Source organism: Scomber japonicus, chromosome 23 (assembly GCF_027409825.1).
Source record: "Scomber japonicus isolate fScoJap1 chromosome 23, fScoJap1.pri, whole genome shotgun sequence".
Lineage (NCBI taxonomy): Eukaryota > Metazoa > Chordata > Actinopteri > Scombriformes > Scombridae > Scomber > Scomber japonicus.
The window spans coordinates 1,406,667-1,422,459 of record NC_070600.1 but is presented as its reverse complement, the minus strand read 5'-3'; the positions used below and the strand labels follow the sequence as shown (position 1 = coordinate 1,422,459).

The window sequence follows — 15,793 nt, the reverse complement described above, 5'->3', positions numbered from 1 at the left end:
GGCGGGGCCGCTTGTGCTCCTTATGTCAAATCCCTGAGCAAAGTCACTGAACATTCAGAACCCATTGGCCAAAGCTTAGGCACAGGAAAACGGGAAATGGGAAACAGGAAACCATTCTGTCCTCCTCTCTGTGAGCCCCCATTTTCTCAGGTGACGGAAAGAGAGGGATGATGGGAGTTGCAGTTTTATTGTCAATAAGGAGCCTGGTGAAAAAAAAGCCTTACAAAAGGCCCACAATAAAGGTTTTAGGCGGTCAGTGTCGGGGCCGGTAGGAACTGTAGTATCTGGGGTAGAGGGGAGTGTAGTTGCTTGAGTGGGTGTAGTAGGTGGGGGTGCCTGAAGTGAGGTAGGAGCTAGAGGGGGTATAAGCAGAAGAGGAGCTGTAGTAGGCGGATGAATAGCTGTGGGAGGAAGAAGGGGAATGGGAGGAGGAGTAAGGGGAGGACGAGGCAGGAGTGTGGAGGATTGAGGAGCGTGTCAGGCTGGACAAGGGCCGAGTTCGGGGCGAGGGGCTCCACGTGGAGCGCCTGAGCCCTAGGACGGGGGAACGGTAAGGAGAGGACGGGGCAGATTCTGGCTGGGCAGGCCTGGTGGTGGTAGTAGCAGTAATGGTGGTGGTGCTAGAGGTTGACAGCGGAGAGGGTGGAGAGTCTGATGTGTAATGCCTGGAGAGGCCAGAGCTACGGGGCAGAGCGGGGGGGATATTGACACTGAAACTTTGGGAGTCAACCATAAACGTCCGCACCCCCAGGGTCCACTGGGAGTGAGCCAGCCTCAGAGGGGTTGATGGCGGGGTCTGGGATGAGGAAGAGGAGGGGGCCTCCAAAGATGGGGGGCTCTCTGGCGCCACGGGGCCAACCGATGAGGCGATTGCTGGTGATGATGGACTGCGAGGGGGGGGTATGTGTGAGGTGGGGGAAGTGAGAGCTGAAGCCAGAGCCGCAGCAGCTGCACTGACCATGGATGCACTAAGGTTGGCTGAAGGGTCATCAGAAAAAAATGACGTAGGACTAGTAAGGCTGGAAGGGGGGAGGCTACCAGGGGCCAAAGCCGAAGCGGGGCCATGGGCAAGGTTGGAGGCCGAAGCCGAGGCCGGGGGACTTACTTTGGGGGTGCTGGTCTTCATACGGGTCAGCCTGCTCCCGCGGGTCCGGTGGGTCTGCTCTTGGTCAAAGGCCAAATCCTCCAGGCGCTGGGTGAGGGCCAGTTTCTGCTGGATGGCCATCCGCAGGAGAGAGTTCAAAGTCTTCTTCTCGTCCTCAGCAGCAGCCAGTTGCCTCTGCATCTCATCCAGCTGGGTCACATACTCATCACACCTGAAGAAAGCAAAGTTTCAGAAGATTGATACCAAATGGAATAGTAATACAAAAGACCAGATAGGAATGTGGAAGTGTTCAAAGCAAGCTGAAAGAAGAGATCATGAAGTTAGAAGTACTCAATATTATATTCAATATTATTTGTAAATATGCTTATTCACTTATTGCTCAGAATTAGTAGTTATTTTTGGCCTGAGTTCTTCAGTAAAGCCACAATGTGCTGTTTTTACACTTTGGCCTCTGAATGGGTTACAATCAGGAACATGGTAAGCAACATATATGACTTTCGTATAACATGTTAGAGAATTTGGAGGTGTTAGTAGACAGATTGTTACCTTTAGAAAAGCTAGCTGTTTTCCTGTTTCCCGTCTTTGTGCTAAGCTAAACCAGCTTAACCAGCCAGTAGGGTCAGCAACAATCGAAGCTTGATAAGCGCAGTTTCAGGAGCGGGAACACACACCAATTACACCCCTTCCGGCTCCAATATAAACAGACCTAACAGCTTCCCCCTGGTTCACTCTCACTTTCGAGCCCTCTCTTCTGTTCTTCTCTCCTCTCTTATAGGTTCCTGGGGGTTCGTCACTGCCCGGGCGCAGCGGCGGATCCTTCGTCCGACCTTCTCACACCGCATCAAGAATCACCGTATCAAGAATCGTTCCGCATTAAGAATACACAATTCATTCAAATTCTGTCAATAAATCTGTTAAAACGTATCTCGTTGGTGATGTGTTCCTTGCTCGTGAATCAACAATTGCTTCAGTTAGGTATCTTTATGCTAGGGACAACCAATCCTTAGATCAATCATTGTCAAATGCTCTACCTTGAGAGTGGGTTGTGCTGTGAATTGAAATAAATATTGATAAGATTTCCTATGACCCTATCATATAGCTTACACTTTTGTGTTTTCAGCAGTCTTCACCATTTAACAATATACATTTCGACATAGTAAAAGGTCTTCCTGACATTTGGCTAGACTAAAAACAAGGCTTACCTAGTCCTGGACGCCTACACTTGGAAACTAATTAAGCTTAATTCTGCGAATAAAAAATGATTCCAGTGAAGTCTTTTTGAAATATCTCAGGCTGCGTTCACACTGCAAGCCAAAATCAGATTTTTAGCCAATCTAGATTGGAACCACATGGCTCTTATGAAGTCTGAAGAGTCATAAATCACATGAAATCCAATTTTTGCAAACTAGATCGAAACTACCTTTGGGGGGTAGTTTCAAATCTCATTTGGACAGATGTGTCTGAGTCTGAACAGCTCCAAAAACTCATATCGGATTTGACTGTCCGTGACATCTCTCTACGTCTCTATGCTACATCACTCTATGCGACACCAGACTTATTCCAGTTGTTGTTGCTAGCTGATATCACTTGAGGCAACGGAGGACTTCCAAAACATCAGTCCTTGGACAGAGGACCAAACCATATTTTTAATCTTTGGGAGATGGCTCGGTTCAAGCGAAGCTTGAGGGTTTATTGTTGCTGTCGCAGTTATACGACATCACACAATACAAGCTAGATGACGCCTCCGCTCCGATGATGTTGCCACAGCAACCTGTCAGATTGGTCATTAATGTGGCCCAGTCTGAACAGAGCCAAATCCCATGTGGACACTTGCTAAAAACAGCGTGGACAGTCAGGCCTAAAAATCGGATATGAGAAGGAATCAGATTTGAATCAGATTTGCCTGCAGTCTGAACGCAGCCTCAGTATTATCAACACGTCACCACTGATTACCCATGTTACCACCACTTGTACAGTATTAGTTCAGTTGTTGTGTTCAGGCATGAAGACGGATATATTAAAAGAGGAAGGGGCCCATCAAGGCTGGATGGCTGAGGGGTCTAGATTTTTGGTGCTGCACCACTGGCTACAGCATACAATGATATGTTAGACATTAGTGACATCATCTTTGTGGCTATGAGTTCAGGGTTAACACTGGTCTGAATATCAAACCAGTAGAAAGGCTTCCCCTGAAAAGTGGAGGCTGGTGTAGAATCTTGGTAATGCCTGTTGTTTTAGAATTTGGGGTCATATTTTATTGGAGGCAAAACAAGCAGAGAAAGCAGCGCCCCAAATGTTATTTTCCTGATCTTGAAACTCGCCTTGACTGCCTGTCTGTTATTTTAATGACCAGAGCAGAACGCACAGTGCACAGATGGGAGAAGATACGCAGATAGGTGGGAGGTGCATTCAAATAAAGCAGCACAAAGATAGTTGTATTTTGGTTGAAATTTGGTCCTAGAAATCAGAATCACATCTATTTATGGTGCAACATCAATCTGTTGATGTTTTGGTGATTTTATTAACAGGACCAAACTAAACACTTAATAAATATGTAAAATATGAAACATGTATTTCAATTAACACCCTCCAACCAAAATTTGCACAGATTTAATGTGGGTAAAGCAGGAAAGTCAGTAAAACAGTCTGGATTGATCTATACATGTGGGTGATTCTTACAGTATCTGCTGTCCACAGCTGCTTTATACTGTATGAAAAGAAAAAAGAAAGAAAAAGAAGTTCATTAAATCCCTGCAGCATCTTAAAGCAGCAGGACTGATATGTTGATCAATCTGCAGCCTCTGAGAAGTGAAGTGCCAGAATTTGGACACTTTGGGGCTTGAACAGCAGGTCAGCTGTAGTGCAGCAGCAGGACTCTAACAAGGTCTCTCTCAAAGTAATTGCACAGGGACTCAAGGAGTAAATGTGGTTTATAAAAGCACTGAATGGTTAACGGCTAAAATACATTTGTGATGTGCTGCTACATTATGAAGCATCCAGACCTCTCTGCTCATCTGGTACAGTTCTGCTTTCTGTTCTCAAAGTTATAACTAAACATGGAGAAGCAGTGTTCACTTTTTATGTTCCACATATCTGAACAAAGTCTCTAAATAACTGCAGGTCTGCTGTAACTCTCAGTTCTTTTAAATCGCGCTCCCGCCCCATGTGTTGAGGCTACAGTCCTCGTTGCAGGTGACCCCGGTGCGAATCCCGAGTCGAGCGGTCTTATCCTGCGTGTCATTCCCCCTCTCTCTACCTGTTTCCTGTCTATCTCCACTGTCCTGTACATTAAAGGCAAAAAAGCCCGAAAAAATATACTTAAAAAAAAAAAAAAGAAATCCATTTATTTTGTTATGTGTTGTTGTGTGTTTACCTTGCCTTGCCTCAATGACAGCATTTTCTGTGAGTGTACAATTAATGGGAACATGCAAATGAATATGAATAAATAAACTCTGGTTAGATCTCTGACCAGCTTGATTTGAGTTTAGCAGTTTACTAATGTTGCATAGCAACTGTGGGCAGCTGGGAACAACCTTTCTGTAAATGACTCTTGTAATACAATTGTTGTTATTGGACCATCTTTATTGGATTGTGTCTATAATTTCTATATTGTAATACTTTGTAACCATTTTATAAAAGCAATATCTCATTCCTGGCTGTGGTATTTTGTGATTATATCACAGCAAAGGGGATTGTCTGAACAATAGCCCTTCACTCATGAGATATTGCTTAAATATATCACTATCTTTGACTTAAAGCAAATAATAGGATTTCATCTAAATGAGTTTGCGGGTATGTAAAAAAAAATACTGGTTACTTCCTGTTTTATTTTGTAATCACCTTTATCTCTCGTTTCAGAGATCTTCACTTCCTGTCCTCCTGTGTTTCCTGCCTTGTGAGTGATTGCCTGCCCCACCCTGATTAGAGTTACCTGTGTTTAATTATCCCACCTTCCCTTGTGTATTTAGTGTGTGTGCTCCATCTCTTCAGTTTCCTGTGAGTGGCCCAGCCTATTAGTGTGTACTACTCCTTGACCAGTTTTGTTTTTTTGACCCTGTCTTCTGCTTTTTGTGATTGTGATACCTCTGCCTAACCTGACTGTCGACCCGTGTACCCAACCTGCTCATCATTAAACTCTTTGGATTGGAACCATTTTTTTAAGTCTTGCTCTTGAATCTGCTTCTATTGTCAGTCATTAGGATTGGATTGGACGTGTTGTTTAAAGGATAGGTTTAGGTTTCACACTTTTAGAATATATCAACTATCAGTTTAGCTAACTGAAGCATCTTAATATCCTTAGCTGAACTTTGGAACAAGAGCTGTGGGTTTTGGCCCTCATTTCTTACAGTGTAGTGAGGTGCCAAGGGAATAACTTCAGGGTCAGTTTGGCGAGTAGTGATGTACGTGATAATGTACATAATGGCTCATCAACATTGTATTAAGACAGACTTGAAAAATGTGAACCTGTCCTTTAAGGTACGGGCGAGACAATGACATACAATCCAGGATGCAATCCAGGAAAGAGGTGAAGTAATAGATAAATGATTTAGAGCACTGCACAAAAACTATTTAATCTTTCATTGCAAAAATACAGCATTCACGTTATAAAGTAAGAATCAACTATTTTTGCTGAACTTATTCAAATTACTTAAATCAAATGAATTCACGCAGGGTAAATGTTGGTCTGGAAGCAGCCTTAGTTTCAAATAAGTACAATTCTCATTCTACTCTATATCCTTATCTTCTCATCTAGCTCTCAGCAAGAAAGAGAATAAGCAAATATTTCTTTGAGATCAGAGTTTTTTGATGGTGGGATTAATACACAAGGAATCCAAAGAACTGATATGAGAAACAAGAACTTTAAAGCTACACACATGAATGGATTTTTTGGGCAGAGTAACCCCCAAACAGGTGGAACAGAATATTATGAATCTTGTCTTCTCATAAAGTTTTAATTGGTAATGTATTAGCAAATAGTTACTATACACAACCAGCTACCACTGAGTAACATGTGATTCATAAATGAGGTGGTGGAGTTCTAGTTTGTTGTATTGGATTTCTGACCTGGTGGCAAACATTGCTCGTAGAGAGGAGAACGTCGCTGCATCCTCTTTCAGGGCCTTCAGCTCGTTCCTCAGCTTCGTCATGGTGTCAGTCACCATGGACTTCTCCGCCTCGTACTTACTCTTCAGGTTGGACAGAGCCACCTCTGCTGTCTGGGAAAACACACACACATAGAAAATCTATTGCTACATTTTTGTATCAGTGTTTTTCGTCATTTCCGATAGTTTCGACTAAAGCAGGCATGTCCTAACTACATCTGGCGTGACTCATTTAATCAGCTGATCTCAGTGTTCAGACAGTTGACTGTTTGAATCGTGTGCTCTTGATTGGTTGGAACAAAAACCTGCAGGTACACGCCCCTTTATGGAATAGTTTGGACATGTCTGGACTATAGTTTGCACTGTGTGTAAATCAGAAGCATGTTTTATCCTAAGTAAGACTTTTTGTGAATAGATAGCAGCTCTAGCCTTGTGTGTTCTATCAGTGATGCATTTCTGTCTATGGAAAAGCCATATAAAACAGGCAATATAAAGTAATAGCAATGGAAGAGACAGCAAATCCAATCTACCTTATTGATTGGTGTGTGCCAGGGACACATAGGCCAATAAACACTTGCACTATTAACTGCTAGACTCATTCCCAAATGGCATTGTTAAACCCAGTGTGAGTGGCTATTTTCGTGTTATGGGAATTGTGTTGATTTCTACTGTGTGTCTCTGCACATATTGGTCTATCGTCATAAAGTTTGGATGGGGCTATCAACTGGATGGAGATGCAAGGATACAGTTAAGCTGATTCAAAAACAAATGGGAAGACTTTATTTGTTTTTGTTTCCTTTCATTCTTTTTTAATTCTCTCGATCTTTACCCATACAACCATACTCAACCGAAACCACAAGACAAACATTACCACAGCTTACAACTGCAACTCCCACACCATAACTAAATGACATTGTACAATGTTCTAATCGGTTTCATTGTACTGTCTTAATGTCTGTATGCTCTGACACTGTCCCAATTGTCTATGGTTATAACTCTTGTATTGCACCGATAAAGAAAAGAAAAAGTAAAACAGGGAAACAAGCATCAACCATTGTCTTCATTACAATGTCTCTGACATGCATCCTCATTAGGCAAGAATGTGATTAAACCTGATTAAATTATTGGCCAATGTCACGGAAGATGTTGATTACTGAGCGAGAGAAGATAAATATACTGTAATTATGGAGGTATATCTGGGTTCTTTTTGCTGTTTGTGGGGTGTGGTGAGCAGTGCTGGGGGTAATTTGTTACTAAGTAACATGTTGGAGTACTTGGATTACTTTTTTGATGTAACCTGTTAGGTCCACAGTTTAAGTACTCAGTTGTTTAGTTATGTTGTCAAAAAGGTCATTTTATTCCTGTAGCTACCTTTTTGTTGCAAGAAAAGAAAATCTGCCACAAATTCACACAGTTACTACTTTTTTGGCAGGCAGGCACCTGGCTATGTGCTACAGTCACATCACTGTGCGTGTCTACGGCAACTCAGTGTCCAAGATAGCAGAAGGAACAGCCTTCACTTTGTTTAAATATTCATATCATTTTGAATTAGTGGGAGGAAATAAGAACAAGAACATTACAGTAACATGTAAGTTGTGTGTGTTGGCCTGTAGCAGTGATGTAGATGTAGTGTTTAAATTGTATGTAGTTTATAACTTGTATGTGAGCATATGTTTGAGAAGACACTTTAGTCCAATTAAGACTGTAAATGGGACATTGTGTGTGACTTGGCTGTGTGATGATGCTACACTCATTATATTTAAAGGAGGTCTGGACTAAAACAACAAGAGGAATCACAAAGTAACACTAAAGTACTCTAACCAGTTACTGTTATCACAAGGTAATGCTGGAATGTGACTAGTTACTTTTTAATGGAAGTAATTGTAATGTAATTAGTTACTTTTAAAAGTAACGTTCCCCAACACCAGTCATCCCAGATGCCCAGATTAGTTATTGCCCACTGTGATACACCGCATAATATTCTGTCAATAAAGTTGACTTTGAACTTTGAACCCAATGACCAGTTTTAGTCCTGTTTGGTTAAGTATGTCAGATTGGACTGATACCATGTATTCTGAACCATTACATGTCCTCTCACCTGTTTGTTGGCCTTGAGAACCAGTCTTAGCGTGGCTATCTGCTCTCTTTTGGTGCTGAGCAGAGACTTGAGCTTCAGGATCTCCTCCATGCAGCTCTCCTTGTCCTTGTCCAGCAGAGGGGCCAGTTCCCTGGCTGCAGCTCTCTGTCTGGACAGCTGCAGAGACCTGTCCACTGCCCGCTGAAGGTGCTTCACCTGGGGGACGGCAGCAGAGAGGTGAGAGGAAGAGGAGGATAGGACAAGAGGAGATAATAGAAGAGATACAAGTATACTTCATTTTGGAGGTGCTTCAGACGAAGGAAGGAAATGAGGGAGGAAGGGAGGAAGGAAGAAGAAAGGAAAGTAGGGAGGAAGGAAGGAGGGAAGGAAGGAAGGAAGGAGGAATGAAAGGAGGGAGGGAGAAAGGAAAAGTAGAAGGGAGGAAGGAAGGAAAGAAGGAAAGAGGAAAGAAAGAGAGAAGGAGGGAGGGAAGGAAAGAAGGAGGGAAGAAAGGGGGATGGAGGAAGTACAGACGGAAGGAAGGAAGGGAGGAAAGAAGGAACAGTCAAAACAGACAGGGTCCCGGGAGGACGACAGGAGGGTTAAGAGAGGAGAGGAAAGAAGAAGGACGGGGAATTCCTACCTGGTCTCTGATGATAGAGTTAAGGTTGTAAATGTTCATGGGCTCCCTGCGCAGCTCTCCAGCTGGCTCCAGGGCAGGTGATGACGATGATGACGACGATGAAGAGGCACTGATGCTGGGTGAGCGGGTTGGAGGTGTGCAGGGCGGCAAGCTCTGCTCAGACGGAACATGGAGGCCCTCACGGTCCCCCTCCTTCTCCTCTCTCCCCCGCTCCCCAGATAGGGGCTCTTTGGACGGAGACTCCGAAGGACTCCGAGACTCCACGGGAGTTGAGGTTGCTGAAGCGACGGTGGCCAGCCTCCTGGCCAGGCGTGGTGTGAGGAGCACTTTGCTGTTGTCCGAAGACATGGCTTTGAGACAGGCACTGAGGCCCCTGAGCCCCCTGCCTTGTCTAGAAGAAAGAAAAAATATTTGATTACTTGATTAACTTGTATCTACCCTAGACACTCAGCAACTTTGGAGTTTGAGCCTAACCATTCCTATTGAAAGTCAGATTCTTTACTCATTACACCACCTTGTTGCAAGTGCGGACAAACTGCGGTGAAACGGTCTAACTTAGGGTTCTCAAAGGTTCTGCTACCCAGTGGTTGCAAATATATTTGTGTAGTCTGTCTTTTCCCTTCAAACTTCCTCTTAGCTTGTGGTGAACATGTGAGCTTTGACAGTCCAGCCCCCAGAATTGGAAACTAGTAGAGACTTGTCTCCTCTTTGGTGGGGTAGGTGTCAGACCAGGTAAACCCAAACATGTGATGAGGGTGAACTGGTTTACTAGGTCTTTTTACAAGGCTAAAAGCACCACTACTTCTGTGGTAGCAGAGACTAAAACCTGGGTGTAGGAAGAGTCCAACTGAAACATCTTTCAAGGAAGGTTCAACCTGATGGATCAGTACTCTGCAAAGACAATAGCATGATACTGGAGAGCTGTGTAATAGCAAAGATTCAGGAGTAGATTTGCCTTAGACCGATGCATATGTTGCATTTCTTGAACAACTCATACTTATGCCACAGCACTGGAACTGAGACTACAACTGATTGTAGAACCTTAAACCATGAAGGAACAATATTTTGTTCTGGTTGTGGAAGAGTAAACCAGCTCTTTACTTAAGAGAGCATTTGAATGGTAACTTGAATTTGCCTCCTGGAGTTTTCTATTGACTGAAGGACAACTCAGTCCATGCCCTTCAGTGTGTCTTACAGAAGTGCTGTGGTAATATTGGATTCTAGAAGGAAGGTATTGACTTCTTCGAGAAAAGTCTTGCTCCAAAGTCACCCTCCTGTGGGTTAGGGTTAAGTTTTTGTGTTTTTTCCTGGGTGATCATTCTCTGGTCATTTCCTATCCTGGAAACAGTAAATCATGACCTGTCTCTTTCAGAACGGTTCCTCTTTCTGTCTCCTGGGGTTAGCTGGGGTAAGCAGCTGTCTTGATAAGGCTGGCTGTATCCCATGGTAACCAAGGTCAGGTGGGGATATACTGTACTTCATGCAGATGGTCAGACAGATAATGTGAGAATAAGTAGTGCTTGAGAACATAACATGTATCAAAGAAAGTGAGCATCTCCTGGCTTGAAGACCTGGAGTTCTGCATGTATAATGATAACAATAGTAGGATTTTCATGGTTGTATTTTTTCTCAAGTGGCCCTCCACTTTAAATAGACCCTCTAATTGCCTCAGTCACTGTAACTTTGAACAACCCTGCTCCACCCTTTGATATTGTAAAGGATATCCTATTAATAAACAACAGTCAGACCTGTAGTAGTCCAGCATGACGCGGTTAGGTGTCTCATTGCTGCAGAGACAGACATGATGGTAGAGCTGGGCAAGCTCCTCGCTCAGCGTCACCAGCTCATCCTGAGCTGCGTTCAACGCACTCTGACTCTCCCTGGATGCTGACTGAGCTGCCTGCAAGTCCATCTCCAAGGTAGAAACCTAGGAAAGGAGAGGAGAGGAGAGGAGAGGAGAGGAGAGGAGAGGAGAGGAGAGGAGAGGAGAGGAGAGGAGAGGAGAGGAGAGGAGAAAAGAAGTGATTACCTTTTTTTTTATATAATTATTTTTTATTGAGTGAATATGGATGAATATGGATCTTTACAGTCATCCCCACATCATCCTCATAAACACTTTTCATTCCCAATCCACCCCAAAACCCAAGGCCATACTCCTCCCATCCCCTCCCCCCAACCCCCAAACACTCCCACACACACAAGCCCACCCACAGCCACACATACACACACACACACACAAACACACACACACACATGCACACAGACCAACGCGGAATCAAACCACAACAAAACAACAAGCAACAACACAGAAGAGACAATATATAGTATTAAGTGATTACCTTCTCTCTTCCATCCCGGCAGCTCTTCTCCAGTGAGGCCACATGTCTCTCCAGCCTTTGAAGCTGACAGTTTCCTCTCAGCTTCTCCTGAGCTGCACCCTCCCCACACTGAGCCAGTCTCTCCCTCAGGGCTTTCACTTCCGCCTTGAGCTCCACCACCTCTGTCACAGCCACACGATACTTGCACTGTAAGATCTCCAGACCCGGTGTCTGGTATGAAAATACCTGACTTTTTTTTACTGTCCCGCTCTTATCATCATCATTTCCACCCTCTTCTTCCTCCTCCTCACACCTATCCAGCTCCATCAGGGCTTCTGGGTTGAGCTGAGAGGCAGCGGCGCTGGCTCTGGCTCGTCGATGCAGGCGGCGGAGGGCAGTGACTTTCTGACTAAGGCGGAGGGCCTTCTCATGCTGTTCGGTGAGAGCCCCCTGGGTGTGTTGGAGCTGAGTCTGGGACTCTTGCAGGCTGCTCATCAGTGCTACTTTATCACGTTCAACCTGAAGGGGGCAGCAACATGATTAGGGAAAAACAGCTTATGATTCCAGATGTTTAAATGATCAACTAACAATTTTAACAGGCACAACACATACACTTTAGACACCTTCATTTACAATTATTAAACCAAGTATCTGCTAATGTGAGCAGTTCATAGATAAACTGGAACCACAAAAGCCAATAGGAGAGAAAGATACACAAGGTGTGTAATGTAATTAAAGGACTTCTGTGTAGGTTCTGAGTGTTTGCACTGTTTCTATAGTACTCTTATGATGATGATGATGTCCATGTTCACACACAATGTAAACAAGGTGCAGTAGGGGATCACATCAACTGGAAAAGGTGAAGCTGGCAGTCAAAGCAAAGTGATGGTAAATGACAGCAGCATTTAAAGAACAGATATAAATATCACATGATATGATGTCTCTCATCAGCATTTAGTGGCAGTAATGTGCCATGGAGGAGCAGTGGAGCTCCCAGTTCACTGAGCTCCAGCAGAGAGCGTTTGTCAAAAAAGTTGCTCGACATTTGCTGCAGGGACTGTACATCCAGTTCAACCTCCATACCTCTCTATCTCTGATCTGATCTCGGGTCAGAGACAGACAAAACTGTCTCAGATTTTTTTAGACAGCATAATAACAAAAACATTATTCATATGGCCTGGGTGTCTGAATTCAGTAAATCCTTGTTCCTTTAGACATAAAGAAACACTGTAGCACAAAAGTAGATTCATTAACATTTAAAAAGAGCAGCTTCAACAGCAATGAAACCCACCCATCTACTAGAGAGGGGTCGATAGTGTAGTGTGTCAGCTGAGATATAAATAAGCTCTTCCTGCAACCAGGCCTATCAGAGAGCTGCAGACAGCAGGGATGCTATTACACCTACAGGAACTGAAGCATCCAGATGCACACACACATATGACTGATGATGATGATCTGAGCTTCATTTAGTGCACTTAAAAATTGTAAGGTAATTGTATAATGTTGAGAGTCTGGGAACATACAAGAGAGAAGTGTTAGGAAAGAAAATAAAACTGAGTTTGTGACTGTGTGTGACCTGAGAGGACAAAGAGAGACAGTGAGAGACAGAATGCTTTACGCAGTGGGTATACTGTGTGTCAACATGATTTTACAGTAAATTATTCAAAGCTTTGATTTTTTAAAGAGGAGTCGGCTGCTGTATTATGAACCAAGCAGACACAGCTGTGTTTGTGATCACTGCAGCTAAAACATGTTGAAAATTTCAACTTTTTGGGTGTAATTTTACAGTAGATTTAACAGAATGTTTAAACATTGCAGGTAAGTGGGGGAAATAATAAATAATATAACATGGTTCAACGTTTTGGGAAATTCCAGCCAAGAGTGTGAGAGGAAGACAGATAGCAATCTAACATCTGTGTCATCATCATGAAATTCACATTTGAGTCCTGCTCAAATGTCTGTAAGAGACACTAATGCTGTTAACACTGGACTGACTTAACCTTCCTGTTGTCCTTCTGGGTCAAATTGGCCCCGTCTGTTTTACTGTTCCTTCTTTCCTCCCTTCCTTCCTTCCATCTGTACTTCCTTCATCCCCGTTTCTTCCCTCCTTCTTTCCTTCCCTCCTTCCTTTCCTTCCTCTCCTTCCTCCCTTCCTTCCTCCCTCCCTCCCTCCCTCCCTCCTTCCTTCCCTCCTTCCTTCCTCCCTCCTTGCTTTCCTTCCTCCCTTCCTGCCTTCTTCCTCCCTCCCTTCCTTCCTTCCCTTCTTCCTTCCTCCCTTCCTTCGTCCCTTTCTCCTTTCCTCCCTTCCTTCCTCCCTTCCTTCCTTGACTTGAGGACAACAATCATGATCAACTCTATTATCACATTGTAACTTTGACTACAATAAAACATAATAATAGCATGATATGGTTATCATGATGGATGTGTAAGTATTCCTAATGATGGTGATAACTTGTACCCAGTCACTGATTGTCATTTGTCAAAAAGACCTATGCTTAGTTTTTCCTGGAAAAAAGTAAGAATAAGTAATAACCTTTTTCCCTTGTTGTCTGTCAGAAGCAAGATTAGGAGGTAGAGTGATGTTATTGCAGCAAAAGATCTTTTTTAGAGTGAGGCTGGGGTGGATTGTTGGTAAGTATGTGAGTTTGATACAGGAGAGAAATGCTCAAAGCATTGATTGATGAGGACTGGACCTGGTTTTTTCCCTCATGTGCAATGGTTGGTTAATTGTTTGTGTGTGTATTTATGAATGTTGCCTATGTTTATCAGTTTTAAACAATGCTGGTTGTCTTTGAGTTATTAAAGTGTATGTGGTTGATCTGAGATGAGACTCACTGTCAACAGCTGCTGCTTGAGCTTCTGGATCTCCGTCAGGTTCATCTCGCTAAAGAGGTCCGACGTTGCATCCCCCTCAGACTTTCGACCTGGGCCTCGGCAGTCTCCGTTAGCCCTGGGTGCAGACCCTGTAGCTGTGCCTGCTCCTGTTCCGCTTTGAAGGTGGCCATTACACCTAGAAGATACAGCAGAGAATAGCATCTTTAAAATCCCAGATATGCCCTTTGTTCTCCTAATACCAAGTACAAAAAGTAGGCACGATAAAGACAGGACAATGGTACAAGCCTGATAAAACATGAATAAATGGACCAAATGATACAGTCTACTTTTCAGAGGATGTTTATATCTAATTGTTCAAAGCTGCATGTGGTCTTTTCTACAGTTCACACAGCTGGATTACAATGAAGAGATTGGATCCTCTAGAAAATGTATTGTTGAAGTAAATTGAGAGTAGACTTCCTGCTGCTCAGTGCTTCCAGGCTCATAGATGAACAGCAGATTCACTTGTGTTCAGTGATTGGCTGATGCTGTTTATCACCATCGAAAGTTTGATTTTTGAATTCAGATACAAATTTCAGAGTTGAAGTTTGCCATGAATTATACATAGGTAATGTTCCCTGCTGACACAAATGTTCATATTGAATGCATCAAGTATAATATCATATTTAATCTATTTTTCTACAATGTTCTGCAATTAAAGCATGGTTTAAGTGTATTAATGTCTCTGTTTTGGCAATGCAAAGCACTGGGTGAGAGGACAAGTATGGTGTGGCATTTTCTCTGTCAACAAATCTCTGTGCAGCCCAAAGCCAGCAATGAATTATTCCACAAACAAATATTGTGTGTGTATCAAAGCTTGATATATCTTATCCTTTGTGCCATAGAAGCCCATTGTTATCCAAAACCTATGAATCATCAGGGGGTCACAGTGTTGCACTGAGAGACATTTTCCTTCATTACTATAAACTCAATGCCACACACACCATCATGCTGAAACACTTACTAAAGTACAAAATGTGGATCTATCCATTGATGAAAGTCTTAACACAAAGTCTTAACACAAAGTAACAGTTGCTAAAAAACATTCATCAACTGAACCTTTCTTAAAAGGGAAATGATTTAATTGTGAGCTGTTTTTAAAGGCTTAAGTAGGAACCAATGGGCTTGCAGGGAAGGCAGAAAGTAAATAAAAGGGCCGTTTCCACTGCGAAGGAACTTAGCCGGTAAATTTTACGGCTGTGGCCACCATAACCGTCCCTGAAGGACAATCTGATGGAACTTTTACGGGAGCAAAACGAGTCCCTGCCTCAGGGTATGTACTCAGTACAATCCCCAAAAATTCCTGGGTGGGGCTTGAGGTTGACTCAGTGCTGACTCAGCGGGATTTGATGTCAACAGGAGGTATCAAACTAAGTGCCTATATACTGTTGCAGAATGATTACTTTACCTCCAGAGTCCAGTGGGTCCTATCAAGGTCCTACTCTGCTATGAAGACACAACAGCTGAGAGGACCAAGTGAGAGGACGTTCCTGTAAAGTTCCCCCCTCCTAAATTGTACCTTGAACTTCCTCAGTGGAAACAGGACTTTTGAGAAAGAGTTAAATTGTATGGTTTTGGTCAAAAATATAGGATAGTGCCAGCCTCTTTTATACATCGACTGGTTCACTATTTTACCAAAACCAACATTTTTCCTACAAAGTGTTTTAATAGCCT

General features: G+C 43.3%; 1 protein-coding gene across 4 annotated transcripts in view; it reads right to left on the bottom strand.

Annotated features, from left to right (window-relative positions):
* Window positions 1-253: 253 nt before the first annotated feature.
* The window catches only part of LOC128353412 (protein bicaudal D homolog 1-like), a 47,921-nt gene continuing 32,381 nt past the window's right edge, over window positions 254-15,793 (bottom strand). Inside the window, exons 5-13 of one of the 4 annotated variants that reach the window (XM_053314107.1) lie at window positions 14,081-14,195; window positions 11,603-11,764; window positions 11,267-11,551; window positions 10,676-10,854; window positions 9,130-9,318; window positions 8,928-9,060; window positions 8,306-8,500; window positions 6,170-6,321; window positions 254-1,316 (exon numbers count right to left, since the gene is read on the bottom strand). In XM_053314107.1, the coding sequence (XP_053170082.1) occupies window positions 254-1,316; window positions 6,170-6,321; window positions 8,306-8,500; window positions 8,928-9,060; window positions 9,130-9,318; window positions 10,676-10,854; window positions 11,267-11,551; window positions 11,603-11,764; window positions 14,081-14,195 (2,473 nt within the window). Of the gene's footprint in view, window positions 1,317-6,169; window positions 6,322-8,305; window positions 8,501-8,927; window positions 9,319-10,675; window positions 10,855-11,266; window positions 11,765-14,080; window positions 14,256-15,793 lie in introns of all 4 variants that reach the window. The other 3 variants (XM_053314106.1, XM_053314105.1, XM_053314104.1) reach the window with 3 other exon arrangements.